Below are 15,442 nucleotides of genomic sequence, written 5' to 3' on the forward strand. Positions count from 1 at the left end.
CACTTTGTGTGACTCTTCAATAATTTATACATCATTTATGTAGGCAGAAGCATTTTCATCCACTCTGGGAGCATTCAGACCACTCCTCCCGGCACCTGCCTCTTCAAGAGCATGAGACTGGGGTGGGGAAGCTGAGCCCTTGAAGTTGGGGATGGCAATGGCAAATTGGGCACCCTGGGAGAGTGGAGACAGAGACGGAGAACTGAGGGAGGTCTGGCTTAGTGGCCTGGAATGTAAGTAGGGGAAAAGCTGCAGGACTCCAGGTGCCTCAAAGCTTTCCCCTGGGTCTCCCCCGCCTCTTCCCCAGGGCTCCTGCAAATATGCTCATCTGTTGAGCCCTTGGCTCCATCCCAGGGGATCAGTTTTTTCATCCCATGGCTCAGAGGCATCAAGTCGGCCTGTACCTTTGGAAGAAGGCCGAGGGCTTAGCTTTATGGCTTCAGAATCTGAGGCTCCACCAATCCCCAGCATGGCCAGGGGCCAGGGCAGGGTCTCTGGGGGCCTGCTGCCCAACAGCTGTTCCCTGGGTTATTTTGGTCTAGTGGGAGTCTGTCAGTTCTAGGGCATTTGGACCAAAATAGCCCACAGCGGGACAATCTCTTGGTAGCTCTGTGGGGACCCCTCCCCATACAGAAGTTTCTAGAATGAGGTGGGACAGAAAGAAAGGAGTTTGGCATCGGGGTGGTGAAGAGGGAATTTTCCTGCCAGTGTCAGAGGCTGACATCAGCAATTCCTCACTGTCCTTTCATCTCAGCCTTGGCACGTTCCTGACTGCCTCCCTAGGCTATCCAAGGTGGGGTTTTGAGGGGGAGAGAGGAAAAGATAATTTTTGAACTTTGTTCTTGACTTCTTGGTCCTCCCCCAAAGCTGGTGAGATATATATTACTTTTTCCATTTCACAAATGGAGCTACCAGGTCCAGAGAGGCAGAGGAACTGGTCTGAGGCCACACAGCTTGGAAGCCAGGCCTGGTGACTCCAGGCCTCAGAGCCTCAGCGGCTGGACCTCTCAGACCAGCAGCTGATCCTTGCATGGATGCCAGTTCCATCCAGAAGTTCGGGGCCAGCATGGAAAGTGCTGACTGGCCCTGCGGGCCACAGCGGGGGCCCTGGCAGCCACCTGCCTCGCTCACCCTCCAGCCTAAGATGGTTCAAGTGCAGGTGGGGGAGGGAAGAGGGAAGACCAGTCACTCACTCTCTCTCCTTGGAACCCCGCCCAAATTCAGACCAGCAGCCCCTGGCGCGGCACCCGAGAACCTGCAGGGATTGCCCCCGGAGCAGAGTCAGAGTGACCCAGGTCCCACTCCCCTTGGCGACATAGGGTGGCGTGCAGGGAGCGTACTTTGGCACCAGGCGGGCGCGAGGGGGCAGGGCGCACGTCCGGGACACGCCTTAGGGAAACCGCTCCTGGGCTTGGTAGCTGAACTTAGACGTCGAGTGCAGCCCGCCCGGTGCGCGCGGCGTCTTACTTCCAGATCTCGGAAATCAGCTGCCAGGGTGGGGCCGCGTTTTGGCGACGGCCACTCGGCCACCCCTGCCGCTCCCGCCTCTCCCAAGGGATTTTTCTAGCGGGTTAATTTCCTGTCCGGGTAAACCCTTTGGTGAGTCCCTCGCCCCTCCCTCCCCGCCCCTCCCCTCTCCATCCCTGCTGTCCCGGCTCCCCAGTCCGTCCGCGCCGCGCTCCATCGCCCCCGCACGCCCGGGCGCACGCCCTCCCCGCCCGGGCCGCCCTCTGGCTCCCCGCGCCCGGCAGCCAGTGCCTCACCGCGCCGTCCCGCGCCAGGGCTCGCTCCGAGAGCCGCCTCCTTCTCGCCGCGGCCGGCGCGGGCCCCCCGGCCATGCGCCCCCGAGCCCCAGCCTGCGCCGCCGCGGCGCTCGGGCTCTGCAGCCTTCTGCTGCTGCTCGCGCCCGGGCACGCGTGCCCCGCGGGCTGCGCCTGCACCGACCCGCACACCGTGGACTGCCGCGACCGCGGGCTGCCCAGCGTGCCAGACCCTTTCCCCCTGGACGTGCGCAAGCTGCTGGTGGCCGGCAACCGCATCCAGCGGATCCCCGAGGACTTCTTCATCTTCTACGGCGACCTGGTCTACCTGGACTTCAGGAACAACTCGCTGCGCTCGCTGGAGGAGGGCACGTTCAGCGGCTCGGCCAAGCTCGTGTTCCTCGACCTCAGCTACAACAACCTGACCCAGCTGGGGGCCGGCGCCTTCCGCTCGGCCGGGAGGCTGGTGAAGCTTAGCCTGGCTAACAACAACCTGGTGGGCGTGCATGAGGACGCCTTCGAGACCCTGGAGTCGCTGCAGGTGCTGGAGCTCAACGACAACAACCTGCGCAGCCTCAGCGTGGCCGCCCTGGCCGCGCTGCCCGCGCTGCGCTCCCTGCGTCTGGACGGGAACCCCTGGCTGTGCGACTGTGACTTCGCCCACCTCTTCTCCTGGATCCAGGAGAACGCATCCAAACTGCCCAAAGGTGAGCCGAGCCGGCTAGGCTGGGGTAGGGAGGGAGGGGGGCAGGGAGAAGCCACCCCAGACCCCAGTCTGGGTGCGAGGAGCCGTGGGTTGAGTTTGGAAGAGGAGGCTTGGGGGATCCTGAACTTTTCCTGGGTCTCTGCTGGGGAAGTGGGTGGAGAGGGACGCATCTGGAATTCTTTGGAGTTTCTGAACCCTGAGGCTGTACTTCTTCCCCTGTTTCTCCAGTAACTCACTTTACCAAGTTAGGGACCTTCCCCTTCTCGGGATGCCCAGGATCATCTCCCTGGGCTTTGGGTCCTAGGAGTGGCGGGTGTGGATTACTTATGCGTCCCTGGTAAGCGGAATGCAGCCTACTCTATGGGAAACGGCCGTATTCTCAGTACCGTGCACGGGGAGTCAGCCAGTTCCAAGGGCTCTCCAGCAGCCAGTTCCAAGGGCTCTCCAGCAGCTTCCCGAGCCTAACCTGGCCTCTCAGCTTCTCAGCTCCAGTTTGCTCTTCTGTCTAATATGGGTGAGGAAGATTTCTGATGAGGAATAATGGCAGCCCATTAAGAGCCAATGATGCAGTAATGATTTGTAGTTCTCTGTGGCTTTTCAGCCAGATGTGAAAAAGCTGAACCAAAATTGTAGTGGGCTGGTGCCCCCTTTGCTTTCCTGGTGCACGCTTCCAATGGCGGCGTGGGCATAAAAACTCACTTGGCAGACGGGAACACCAGGGCGGAGGGAGTTAAGGGGCTCCATTAAGGCCCGCAGGAAGGGAGCACGGGTGGAGCTGAGAAGGAGGGGACCCCAGCATCCACAGGGATGAGCACCCAGAGTGAGGAGGCAGGTAGCAGGTGGGTGTCCTTCCCCCAAGTGGATTCCAGCCTCCCACTTGTGACCCTGTGAGCACCAGTGCCCGCAGTGACCTCTCAGAGCTGAACTCTGCCTCTTGCCTTGCTCCCAAGATTTCAGCAGAATTGGGACCACAGCTGCAAGGCGCACATCATCAAAGGTGACAAACATGCAGATTTAGCTTCAGAATATTTTTTTTTTCCGTTTACGGAGAAATCAAGGATGCTGTTCATCTGTGTGCTGAACTCCTGCATTCATATCTTCATTCCCAACTGTCATCAAACACACCCCATGCTTTGGGGTGCTCACTCTTCAGCAAATGCAGGCCCCTGAGCCATCACTTTCAGCCCAGGCTGGCTGAAATTCCTAAAACGATCTGGCCTGCAGGGTGCAGAGTCCCCACCTTTAAACTTTGTCCTCATCCACTTGTCTGGCTTCCCAGACCCTGCCCACCAGTAGACTCGGTCCTGGAGACAGGAGTGACCGGATGAAAAGCTCATGGTGGGATGGGGTACACCTCGGTTCTGCTTGCTTCTGCCTTTCCTTTTCAGTGGGGTTGGCACCATTCACCCCTGTTGTTGGTTGGGTTGGTTTATTGGCTCCAGTTGTCTTCCAGGTGAAGGCAAGGTTTTATGAAGTCAGGAGCTGTGGGTTTGTCTCAGTTCTGCCATGGTGACTGTGACCTTGAACAGGCCACTTGTCCCATTTGGGCCTCAGTTTCCTCATCTCTAGGATTCTTGCGTTGACCTCTGAGATCTCCAAAGAGCCCTGGATTTGGAATCTGAAGACATGGATTTAAGTCCTGGCCTAAAATCTGGGGGACTCTGGGTGGGTCACTCCAGTTTTTTAAGCTTCACCTTTCCCTTGAGTGAAATCAAGACATGGGTAATGCTGCGTAGTCCATCCCACCCAGTGGTTGTCGAGATCCAAACAAGGTGATGTGGGTGAAAGTAATGAGCAATGGAAGTGAAATGTTCCTCCTCCTGCTGTCTGTGATGTGGGGAAGAAACTGGACTCAGATAGGAAAGACGAGAGGAAGGATGGACAGGTTCAGAGCGAGGAGCCGTGTCCAGAGCCCTGGGAACAGGGTTTGGGGGTATGGCTTTGTCTCAGCCAGTAGGGAGAGGACGGACACAGCTCCAGGGCACCTCACAGGGTGCAGTGCCATGAGCAGCTCTGGTCTCACTGCCACTGTCCATGCTGTGTGGCCCGAGAGTATCTCCTAAACTGTGAGCCACATGCAGGGTGGGTGGTGGAGGTTCCAGCAGATACCTTGAAGTGATACCCGCATTCAGGTTTGGACTCAGGTTTATAATCTTAGGCAAGTCCCTGACCTCTCCAAGCCTCTGTTTCTTTGCATCTGGATTCAGAATGTGGTAATGGTGTCCTTTGCCGTGCTTGCTGTGAGATTTAAATGAGATTATCTCTGTAAAGGACACCGTCTTGCTTAGCGTGTGGTAGGTGCTCAATAGGTGTTCACCGCCCCCTCCCTCCTCCTCCTCCATTTGTGCTTTTTCTACTTTTCACAGAGGCAGCTCAGAGCCCAGACTGGCACCAAGCTGCTTGCCTTCAAATCCTGCCTCTGCTTCTTACTGATTGTGTGATCTTTTTGTACCCGTTTCCTCATCTGTAAAATGGGGCTGATACAGTATCCACCTTCTAGGCTTGTTAGGAGGATTAGAAGGGCATTATTTATAAAGGACCGAGAACAGTGCCTGGCTCACAGTATGTACTATGTAAGTGTTTTAATTGGCGCTGTTGTTATTATCCTGTTTTGACTAGCGAAGTGATGTAACTTGCCTTAGATCACACAGAGCGTTAAACCCAGAGCTGGGGGTGCACCAGGATCTCCTAGCTCCCAGTACCTCCTTCGTGAGGACCACCTACTTCCTGCCGGAGAAAACCAGGCTCCATGAGGGTACAAGGTCCAGGGCTTTCTAGGCAGGCCTTCTGCCTCTTCCGGGGGAGGAAATTGAAGGAAGGAGCAAAGAGGATCCTACCCTTGCTTTCCCTTGCCTCCCTGCCCCCTTGTCCCCCAGAGAAGCAAGACAGAGCCCAGCGAAGTGGGGAGGAGATAAAGACACAAAAGTGGGGAGCACCGTGGTGTTTCTCAAAGCGTCACCTGAGAACCACCTGCATGAGAATCGCCAGGGGAGCTTGTGTGAAGTGCAGATTCACAGGACCCCAGATCTACGACTGAATGAGGGCCTGGGGGTAGGGGACTGAGGCCTGGGGATCTGCATTTTAGCAAGCTCCACACTTCCAGGGGATTCCTGTGCATGGGGCTTTTCTCTGGCTCTGTGGTGCAGTAACTCACTCATGGTGGGACTGTGTATAAGTTGCCTGTCCTCTGTGCCTTCAATTTTTCTCTTATAAACAAAGAGTGTAGGTAGGAGGACCGTAAGTCTCCTTCTAAGTCTAAAGTTCTACAGTTTTAGGGAAGGGGACATTGACTTGGTTTTAAAAGTTGGGAAGTCAAGGCCTGGGGAGGCACGTGACCTCCAAAGACCCCTCTGCTGGAATTCAGGGGGCTGTAGTCTCTGGGCATTAGGGAGGGCAGAGCTCTTGGGTACACTGGGGCTCTGGGCTCATGGGCCTGAGATGCTGTCACAGTGTGGAAGGACTTTACACTTGCTGTCCCTAGCCCTGGTCCTGGGCCATAGGGAGAAAATGCCGCTGGGTTTGAGAAACCGAGGCCAGTGGGCATGAGGCTTGGTAGGGGTCACTGGACTCTGGGCTTGGCTTTGGAGGGGCACAGAGCATCTGACACAGCCCACAACATGCCTGGGAGTGTATCACAGGAGGGGCACTTGCAGTTGTCAAGGTGGGAGGCTGCATTCACCCAAGCACCCTCTTGCACCTCCCTTTCTAGCTGCAGCCACGTGTGGCCTGAAGGTCACAGCTTACAGCACTAGGAAAGAGATTCGAGCTGATTCTCTCGCTCTACAACCTTGACGCATGGAGGTGTAGGGAGGGCAAGGCTGGGAGGAGGGATGGACTGGGGCGGAATTAAACAGAACCACATGTCATGCCTTGGGTCTGTGAACCCTGTCTCCTGGGTGGAGACAGCTTCCCAGAAAAGATCCACTAAAGAGCGTCTGGAGCATCTGAGCATTCGGGGGCTTGGGTACCCCATGGGGCAGACCCTGAAGATAACATCCTGTCTAGGAAGGGCATCATGGCAGGCAGGTCATGTCGTTTAACCCCATCAGCTTACCAGATCTGACTTGGGGCTTGCTGGGGAAGCCTCTCCCCATTTCCCCAAAGCTCCACTTCCGTTTTCTGATGTCAGACACTGTGAGGGCCTGGTTTGGTCAGAGGAATGAGGAGTTCTTGTTATACTGACAACATAAATGGTATTTCAGCCTAAGGGACAAACCCGGCGCTTGCCTGAAGGTCACACTGGTCCTTTCTCCCAGGTGACTCTATTTCTTTTTCTTCTTTGAGAAAATAAAAGCAGCTTTATGTTCCTGATGATAAAAATACAGGCTCCTGTTAATAGACTGGGGAAATGCCGAAAGTATCATGAAGAAAATAAAAGGTACCCAGAATCCCATTGCTATGAAAGTTTTGCTATATTTTATTCTAGTTTTATTCTTACATATATGTAAACAGATTGATATTATACTGTACATTCGCAAAATGATTTTTTTCTGTTACTGAATTGGGAGCATTTCCTGTCATTACAGTTGTCGGAGGATTTAACTTGAAATGGCCTTGAGAATAGGTCATTTTATTGATTTATTAATTGGACCCATCCCCTGTTGTTAGAAGTGTGGGTTGTTTCCTTTTATTTTTTGTATGTAGGCAGTGCTGAGCTGAATATCCTTACACATGGAAAGTCTGTGGAAACCTCTGGTTATTTTATTTGGGGTGGAAACACAGGGTGAAAGTCTATGCTTTTTTTATTTTTTTGAGATGGGGTCTTGCTCTGCCACCCAGGCTGGAGTGCAGTGGCATGATCTCAGCTCACTGCAACCTCCGCCTCCCAGGTTCAAGCTCTTCTACTGCCTCAGCCTCCCCAGTAGCTGGGATTACAGGCACCTGCCACCATGCCAGGCTAATTTTTGCATTTTTAGTAGAGACGGGGTTTTACCATATTGGCAAAGCTGATCTCGAACTCCTGACTTCAGGTGATCTACCTGCCTTGGCCTCCCAAAGTGTGCTGGTATTACAGGCATGAGCCACTGAGCCCAGCCAAGTCTATGCTTTTTTTTTAAACCCCTGAATGCATTAATGGTGCCAGCTGCCTGGCACCATTAGCAGAGAGTACAGGTGTAGCCACACCTTTCCCATTGTTTTTGTTTGTTAGTTTGTTTTGAGATGGAGTTTTGGTCTGTCACCCAGGCTGGAGTGCAGTGGTGTGATCTCGACTCACTGCAACCTCCACCTCCCAGGTTCAAGTGATTCTCCTGCCTCAGCTTCCCAAGTAGCTGGGATTATAGGCGCACGCCACCACACCCAGCTAATTTTTGTATTTTTAGTAGAGGTGGGGTTTCACCATGTTGGCCAGGCTTGTCTCAAACTCCTGACCTCAGGTGATCCACTCACCTCGGCCTGGCAAAGTGCTGGGATTGCAGGCGTGAGCCACTGCGCCTGGCCCCCAGTGTTTTTTATTCTCATTTTTTAAAAATGTTTTTCAATTTGATGGGCAAGACAACAACATCTCCGTATTGCTTTAATTTGCATTATTTGCTCACCGGTCGAGTGAACATTTTGTGTGTGTTTATACCTGAGAGAGCTGTGTTCCTGGGCAGAGGCTTATTGAAGTCTCGGTTTTCATGCAAGTGACCTCTGTCCTGCTGTTGATGAGTCGGTGCATGTCCTGTGTGCCACAGTCCACTGCATGTTTAACTTGTCCCTTAGAGTTGAGTCACTGGGGTGTCACCTTTCTCACCATTACCAGTGTCCAGGAACCAGGTGCCAGCTCTTGTGGGCACTGTGGTCTGGCCTTCTGGTGCCAAGCCAGCTGCAAGCTTGACCTAAGGTAACCTCACCGAGGGGTCTGCCTTGGTTGCTGCCTGGAGTGCCCCCACAGGGTCATCCTACTCTGGCCCCAAAAACCAGATCTTTCTAAAAATGTTCAACTCATCCAGTTACTCTACCAGTGAACTCAAAGGGAACGCTTTTTGCTGAACAACATAAGACAGTGGACAGATAGCCCCAGGGGAACCCAGGAGGGGATTTGGTTTGGAGAGGACAGTATCGCCAGTAGGTACATCAGGCAAGTTCCAGCCGGCTCAGTTACCCAAAGGGTTAAGCCCTTTAAGCCAAGTGGCTGCACAGTTCCTGCTGTCCTAGCATCTTGTGGTCTGGAACATGGTTTGCAGGGATGAGGTGCTTGGCCGGCCTTATCAGCCTTCGGGCTGGTGCGGGCTGTAAAAATGCATCGGGGCCAGGCGTGGTGGCTCAGGCCTGTAATCCCAGCACTTTGGGAGGCCAAGGCGGGCGAATCACCTGAAGTCAGGAGTTCAGGACCAGCCTGGCCAAGATGGCGAAACCCCATCTCTACTAAAAATACTAAAAACTAGCTGGGCACGGTGGCGTGCACCTGTAATCCCAGCTACTTGGGAGGCTGAGGCAGGAGAATCGCTTGAACCTGGGAGGTGGAGGTTGCAGTGAGCCGAGATCATGCCACTACACTCCAGCCTGGGCGACTGAGCGAGACTCTGTCTCAAAAAAAAAGAAAAAAGAAAATAGAAAAAGAAATGCATCAGGACCTCCATGTGCTGGGAGTTGTGGTGAGTCCCTGGGTCAGGAGCATTGGTGGTTCTGAGTCAACTCATATCCTGAGCACGGCCACAGTAAGATCCCAGCCGAGCGCATCCCTTTCGGTCCCGGGAAACATCATGGGCTGTGATGCCGCAGGTCCGTGCCTGTGCTGTTACCTGTCCTGGGGTTCTTTCTTCCTCCCCATTCCCTGCCTTGACTTCTTTACCCTTCTGGTTCCCACTTAACCTCCCATGCTCCACCTCTTCTCTGGGCTCCTGAGGCTGGGTTGGGAGCCCATCCTGTGCGATCTCGTGGGATGCTGTGCTTATCCTGTGACCACTGCCTGACATTACAGGTCACGTCTGACCCTTTTTGAGGAGGCAACATGTGTCTTGTTCTTCCTTGAATCCCCAGAGGCTCGTACAACACAGGGCGTATTTGGAAACCTTCCAGTGGCTCCCATTGCATTTAGAATCAACCGAGCTCCCTCCCACAGCCCAGACGGGCCCCTCCCTATCACTTCTCCTCCCTCCCTGCCCCTTCCCCACCCAGGCCACACCAGCCTTGTTCTGTCCCCAGAACACGCCCAAGTGCCAGTATCCAGCTGGAGCCCCTGAACTTGCTGCTGTCTCTGCCTGGAAGGACACCTCCCCCAACCCTGATCTTCCTTATCACCAGGTCTTCCATCAAGCATCACCTCCTCCGAGAGGCCTTCCCTGACCATCCCACCCCTACCCCATCACTCTTGATCACATCTTCTTGTTGTAGTTACGTCGTAACATTCACTGAGGTTGACATTATCAAATTTATACATTTTGTCCCACTAGAAATGCAGGCTCCAAGAGGCCAGCATGCCTGCTGCTGTCAGCCGCACCCTGCGTAGGAGACTAGGAGGGTCTCAGTGAGGCTGTGGGAGTGAGTGAGCCAAGGAATGCACACTCCTAGGGGTCATCCAGGGACGGGCCCAAATCACTGGCCTTTGTTTTTGTGTTCAGCAAATACCCCTCGGTGGCTTTGGGTCAGCAAAGCATATCCGGATTGCCTTCAGCCAAGGCAGGGCCCAGAATGCATGTTCTCAGGGTTTCTTTCCTAGGTTGGGTTGTTGTGATCTTGGTCAAATCCCCAGTAGCCCCCTGAGCCACAGCTCCTGCTATGCAGGAGGGAGGGAGCGGCTACTCTGCCCCCAGCTGCGGGAGTGGTGCTGGAAGAGGAGAGGAGCCCTGGAGAGGCGGCTGGAATGTTCTTCCCTCCTCTGCTAAGCACAGCGGGAGTGGCTGATGGACAGAGTTCAGGATGCCGAGGCCACAGGTCTCAGTTTAACTCCAGCTGAATTGGACAGCTTTGCTTATCAATTCACAGAAACAGAAACCAATGTCATCTGGAGTAAGCAAATAGGAGGGTTACTCTTAAGGATGCAGGTGTGGCCAGGAACACTTGGTCCTGAACAGTCAAGCCCCAGGAAGTCGTGGGAGCAGAACTGGGGCACAGGAAACAGCACCCCTTTTCCTCGCTCATATGCTTGTCTCCGCTTCTCATACTGTTTTTTCTTTCTTTGTTTCTCTTTTCTTTCTCTTTCTCTTTTTTCTTTTCTTTTCTCTCTTTCTTCCTTCTTTCTCTTTTCTTCTTTTCTCTTTCTTTTTCTCTGTCTCTTCTTTCTTTCCCCCTCCCCTCCCCTCCCCTCCTCTCCCTTCCCCTCCCCTCCTCTCCCTTCCCCTCCCCTCCTCTCCCTTCCCCTCCCCTCCCCTCCCTTCCCCTCCCCTCCCCCCTTCAACACAGTCTCACTCTGTCACCCAGGCTGGAGTGCAGTGGCGCAATCTCGGCTCACTGTAACCTCTGCCTCTCGGGTTCAAGCTATTCTCATGCCTCAGCCTCCTGAGTAGCTGGGATTACAGGTGTGTACACTACCACACCCAGCCATTTTTTGTATTTTTAGTAGAGACGAGGTTTTGCCACATTGGCCAGGCTGGTCTCGAACTCCTGGCCTCAAGTAAACCACCCACCTTAGCCTCCCAAAGTGCCGGGATTACAGGCGTGAGCCACTGTGCCCAGCCTCATGCTGATTTCTTATTTTTCTCTCTGTGTATTGATGGGCTTTCTCTGTTTTCCTATCTGTGTGGCAAAAAATATGTACCGTGGTTACCATGGGTCTGGGGCAGGGCTGGGCAGGCCACCCCCGGCATCCATGACTGTCTGTGCTTCCAATGAGCTGTCCGATGGCAGATAAGTCCCCTGATGTTCCTGGTCCTCAGTGTCCCCTGGTCAAATGTAGGTGATAGCATCTCTCCTTTGACCTCAAGTGATAGTCATATAAAGAAGCTTTTGAGCAATTTCCTCCATCACCACGTATAGAAGCTGTTATTATTTTGTCTTTGTTTAAAGCACAGAAATGTGGCCAAACAGACCAGATACGTATACAGGCTTATGAAACCCAATGAACTAAGGAATTGCCTGTCAAATCCCAAACGTGTGACAACCCATGCAGACAGCAGTATCTGTGACAGCGCATCCTCCCAGCGGCTCTTGCACGTCGGAGGCTGCCAATTAAGAGTCCTCTGGCGTCCCATCTTCTCCATCCTCCCAGCTGGATATGTGGTAAATGTCAAGGTCAGGGAGTCAGGACCTTGAGGGAGCTATGGGCCATTGAAGATGAAGGGGCAGCTTCTCAAAGGCCAACAGAAACCGAACAGCCAAGGATCGTGGTCCCAATCCCGGCTCCAGCGTTAGCTCCCAGTGGGTCCTCCGAGTCACGTGCTTCTCTCGGCTTCAGCCTTCTCATCTCTCAGAGAGTGGATTTTCCCAGGTAAGGAGTGAAGGAATGAGACCCCAGATGCCCCCAGGGTCAGCTGGGTGAGGTTAGCAGAAGCAGCCAGTTGGAGTCAGCAGAGAATATAGGTATATAAACAATTTAGAGTGGGCTGGGCGCGGTGGCTCACGCCTGTAATCCCAGCACTTTGGGAGGCTGAGGCGGGCAGATCACCTGAGGTCAGCAGATCGAGACCAGCCTGGCTAACATGGTGAAACCCCGTCTCTACTAAAAATCCAAAAATTAGCCAGGCATGGTGGAGCATGCCTGTAGTCCCAGCTACTCGGGAGGCTGAGGCAGGAGAATGGCATGAACCCAGGAGGCGGAGCTTGCAGTGAGCCGAGATCGTGCCACACTGCACTCCAGCCTGGGTGACAGAGCGAGACTGTCTCAAAATAAATAAATAAATAAAAACAAAATAAATAAACAATTTAGAGTGCTGGCTGAACTCCAAAACATGTTCCTCCCACTGGCCACCAGTGGTAGATCCCTGCTGTAGGTGACCAAGAGGGCCCCTTTTCATTCTGATGTAAGCTGATGCTGGGACCTCTTGTGTCAGCCTCCTCCAGGGCACAGGATGAAAGAGTCTGAGGCTCCCAGCAAAGGTCCCCTGGGTGGGTCCCTGTGGCAAATGTCCCACCACCCCCAGGAGCTCTTTCAAATCAGGAGGTGCAAGAGTATGTTCCTGTCTTCATTTGAAAAAAATACTTCCCTCCTTGAGTTATTGGAAAGAATAGCATTGCTTTTTCATAAGACCCCAATGAGATGATGTGTGCTTTTAGATCATCTACATCAGAAATGATCATCTACATCAGAAGTGAAAGTTGAAGGTGGTCACCTGGAGTGGGGCAAGGAGCTTAGAGCCAAAGGCCAGGACCTCCTTCACTTGACAGGTCACCTAACTTCCCTGGGGTTTTGTTCCCTTGCCCGTCATCCTGAGGTTTGTCGAGAGGATCGAGGAAACACAGATGTGAAAGATCTTTAGAAGAGAATGGAGGAATGTTTGCAAATGAGGAGGGCTTGTGTTAGCCCAGTAAAATGACAGTGGTTTATAGACCATTCCTCATCTCCCCTTCCAAGTCACATGGCAAGCCACAGAATAGCAACAGGGCAGCCAGACAAGGAGAGAGGGTGATGGTCCAGGCCACAAGAACTGCTTGCTGATGGGAAACCCCGGCTCCAGAGTTCCTTTGTGTGTGCAGGAGTCAGAGGGAGGAGGTGGTGAGGGGGTGAGGAACCCTCCCAGTCAGTGCCTGGGAGCAGCAAGGCTGGGGAAGCAAGTGGGGGCAGGTATGGGAGCCCCGAGGTCAGGGGAAAGAAGCAAGTTCCCTGGAAAAGTGACCAGAAGGATAGACAGCCTAGTGCCAATAGTGATTTTCTCTGGGTGAGAAGGTGGTTTTATTTTATTTTATTTTATTAAATAATCAATAGACTTTGGCCGGGTGCAGTGGCTCACACCTGTAATCCCAGCCCTTTGGGAGGCCGAGGCGGGCAGATTACCTGAGGTCAGGAGATTGAGACCAGCCTGGCTAACACGGTGAAACCCCGTCTCTACTAAAAATACAAAAAAAAAAAAAAAAAAAAAATTGGCTGGGCGTGGCAGCGTGCACCTGTAGTCCCAACTGCTGGGGAGGCTGAGGCAGCAGAATGGCATGAACCCGGGAGGTGGGGCTTGCAGTGAGCCAAGATCATGCCACTGCATTCCAGCCTGGGTGACAGAGCAAGACTCCATCCCCCCCCAGAAAAAAAAAAAATTAGCCAGGTGTGGCGGCAGGTGCCTGTAGTCCCAGCTACTCGGGAGGCTGAGGCAGGAGAATGGTGTGAACCCAGGAATGGTGCAGATCGCACCACTGCACTCCAGCCTGGGCAACAGAGCGAGACTCTGTCTCAAAAAACAAACAAACGAACAAACAAACAAAAACAAAAATGAGCCGGGCATGGTGGCGCGCACCTGTAATCCCAGCTGCTAGGGAGGCTGAGGCAGGAGAATTGCTTGAACCTGGGAGTTGGAAGTTGCAGTGAGCCAAGATCGCGCCACTGCACTCCAGCCTGGGCAACAGAGTGAGACTCCATCTCAAAAAAACAAACAAACAAAAACCAAAAAACTCCTCAAAAATTAGTCGGGCATGGTGGCGTGCACCTGTAATCCCAGCTGCTAGGGAGGCTGAGGCAGGAGAATTGCTTGAACCCAGGAGTTGGAAGTTGGAGTGAGCTGAGATCACTCTACTGCACCCCAGCCTGGGCAACAGAGTGAGATTCCATCTCAAAATAAATAAATAAATAAAATAATTAATAGACTTTGTTAAGAGCAATTTGAGGTTTATGGAAAATTAAGCAGACAGTAAAGATTTCCCTTTACCCCTCACCCTGCACAGTTTCCCCTATTTTAACATCTTGCATTAGTATGTCACATCTGTGCCATAAATACATAAGTACTATATATAGTATATATACTGTATATGCTGTATATATTCATATATATTAGTATGCCACGTACTATTTAGTATATACTAATATATATGCGTATATATATCTATATTAGTATGCCACATCAGTACCGTATATTGCATAAACCAATATTATGAACCAGTGTCACTGTGATTATTCACTAAAGCCCACAGCAAGTTTACACGAGGGTTCATTCTGTGTTGCATATTCCATGGGTTTTGACAAAGGGATTATGTCATGTAATCCTTCACGATCATAGAATCACGCAGAATAGTTTTACTGACCCTCAAAATCTCTGTGCCCCGCTCATTCATTCCTCTCCCCTCCCTCCTCAACCCCTCGTGACCACTGATCTTTTCGCTGCCTCTAGCTTTGCCTTTTCCAGAATGTTGTATCATTTAAAATTTCTCTTTCGTATGCTTTCTGGCGTTCACTTTATAACCTTTTATTTTAGTATAACACTGTAAACCAAAAGGTATCTGAGACAGGTCTCAATCAGTTTAGAAAGTTTATTTTAGCAAGGTTCAGAATACGTGTATGACATAGCCTCGGGAGGTCCTGAAGACATGGGCCTAAGGTGGTCGGGGCACAGCTTGGTTTTATACATTTTAGGAAGACATGAGACATCAGTCAATATATGTTAGATGTACCTTGGTTCGGTCCGGAAAGGTGGGACAACTTGAAGTGGGGAGGGGGCCTCCAGGTCATAGGTAAATAAGAGACAGTTTCATTCTTTTAAGTTTCTGATTAGCCTTTTGCTGAATGCACAATTTACAGGAATAGTCACCTATGCCACAGTGTGGCTTAGTGAAACAGTAGGGCAAAGGAAGCATTCAGATGGGCATTCATCTCATATGAGCAGAGAGATGACTTTGAGTTCTTCCTGCGCTTTGTCCACAGAGAATTTCCTTGTGGGAAAATTGTGAGGGAGGTATGTAGCTTTTTTCTTTTCTTTTTTAAATCTTGCAGCTTTTTTTTTTTGAGACAGAGTCTCACTCTGTCACCCAGGCTGGAGTGCAGTGGCATGATCTCGGCTCACTGCAATCTCTGCCTCCCGGGTTCAAGTGATTCTCCTGCCTCAGCCTCCCAAGTAGCCGGGATTATAGGCACGCGCGCTACCCAGCCCGACTAATTTTTGTAGTTTTAGTAGAGACGGGGTTTCTCCATGCTGGCCAG

General features: G+C 52.4%; 1 protein-coding gene across 1 annotated transcript in view; it reads left to right on the top strand.

The window, feature by feature from the left end:
• The first annotated feature begins 1,238 nt into the window (after window positions 1-1,238).
• Window positions 1,239-15,442, top strand: part of LRRC38 (leucine rich repeat containing 38) — a 39,296-nt gene continuing 25,092 nt past the window's right edge. Inside the window, exon 1 of the mRNA XM_513045.9 lies at window positions 1,239-2,467. Within this exon, the coding sequence (XP_513045.7) occupies window positions 1,837-2,467 (631 nt within the window). The 5' untranslated portion in view covers window positions 1,239-1,836. The remainder of the gene's footprint in view (window positions 2,468-15,442) is intronic.

The sequence above is a fragment of the Pan troglodytes genome, chromosome 1, assembly GCF_028858775.2.
Source record: "Pan troglodytes isolate AG18354 chromosome 1, NHGRI_mPanTro3-v2.0_pri, whole genome shotgun sequence".
Taxonomy (NCBI): Eukaryota; Metazoa; Chordata; class Mammalia; order Primates; family Hominidae; genus Pan; species Pan troglodytes.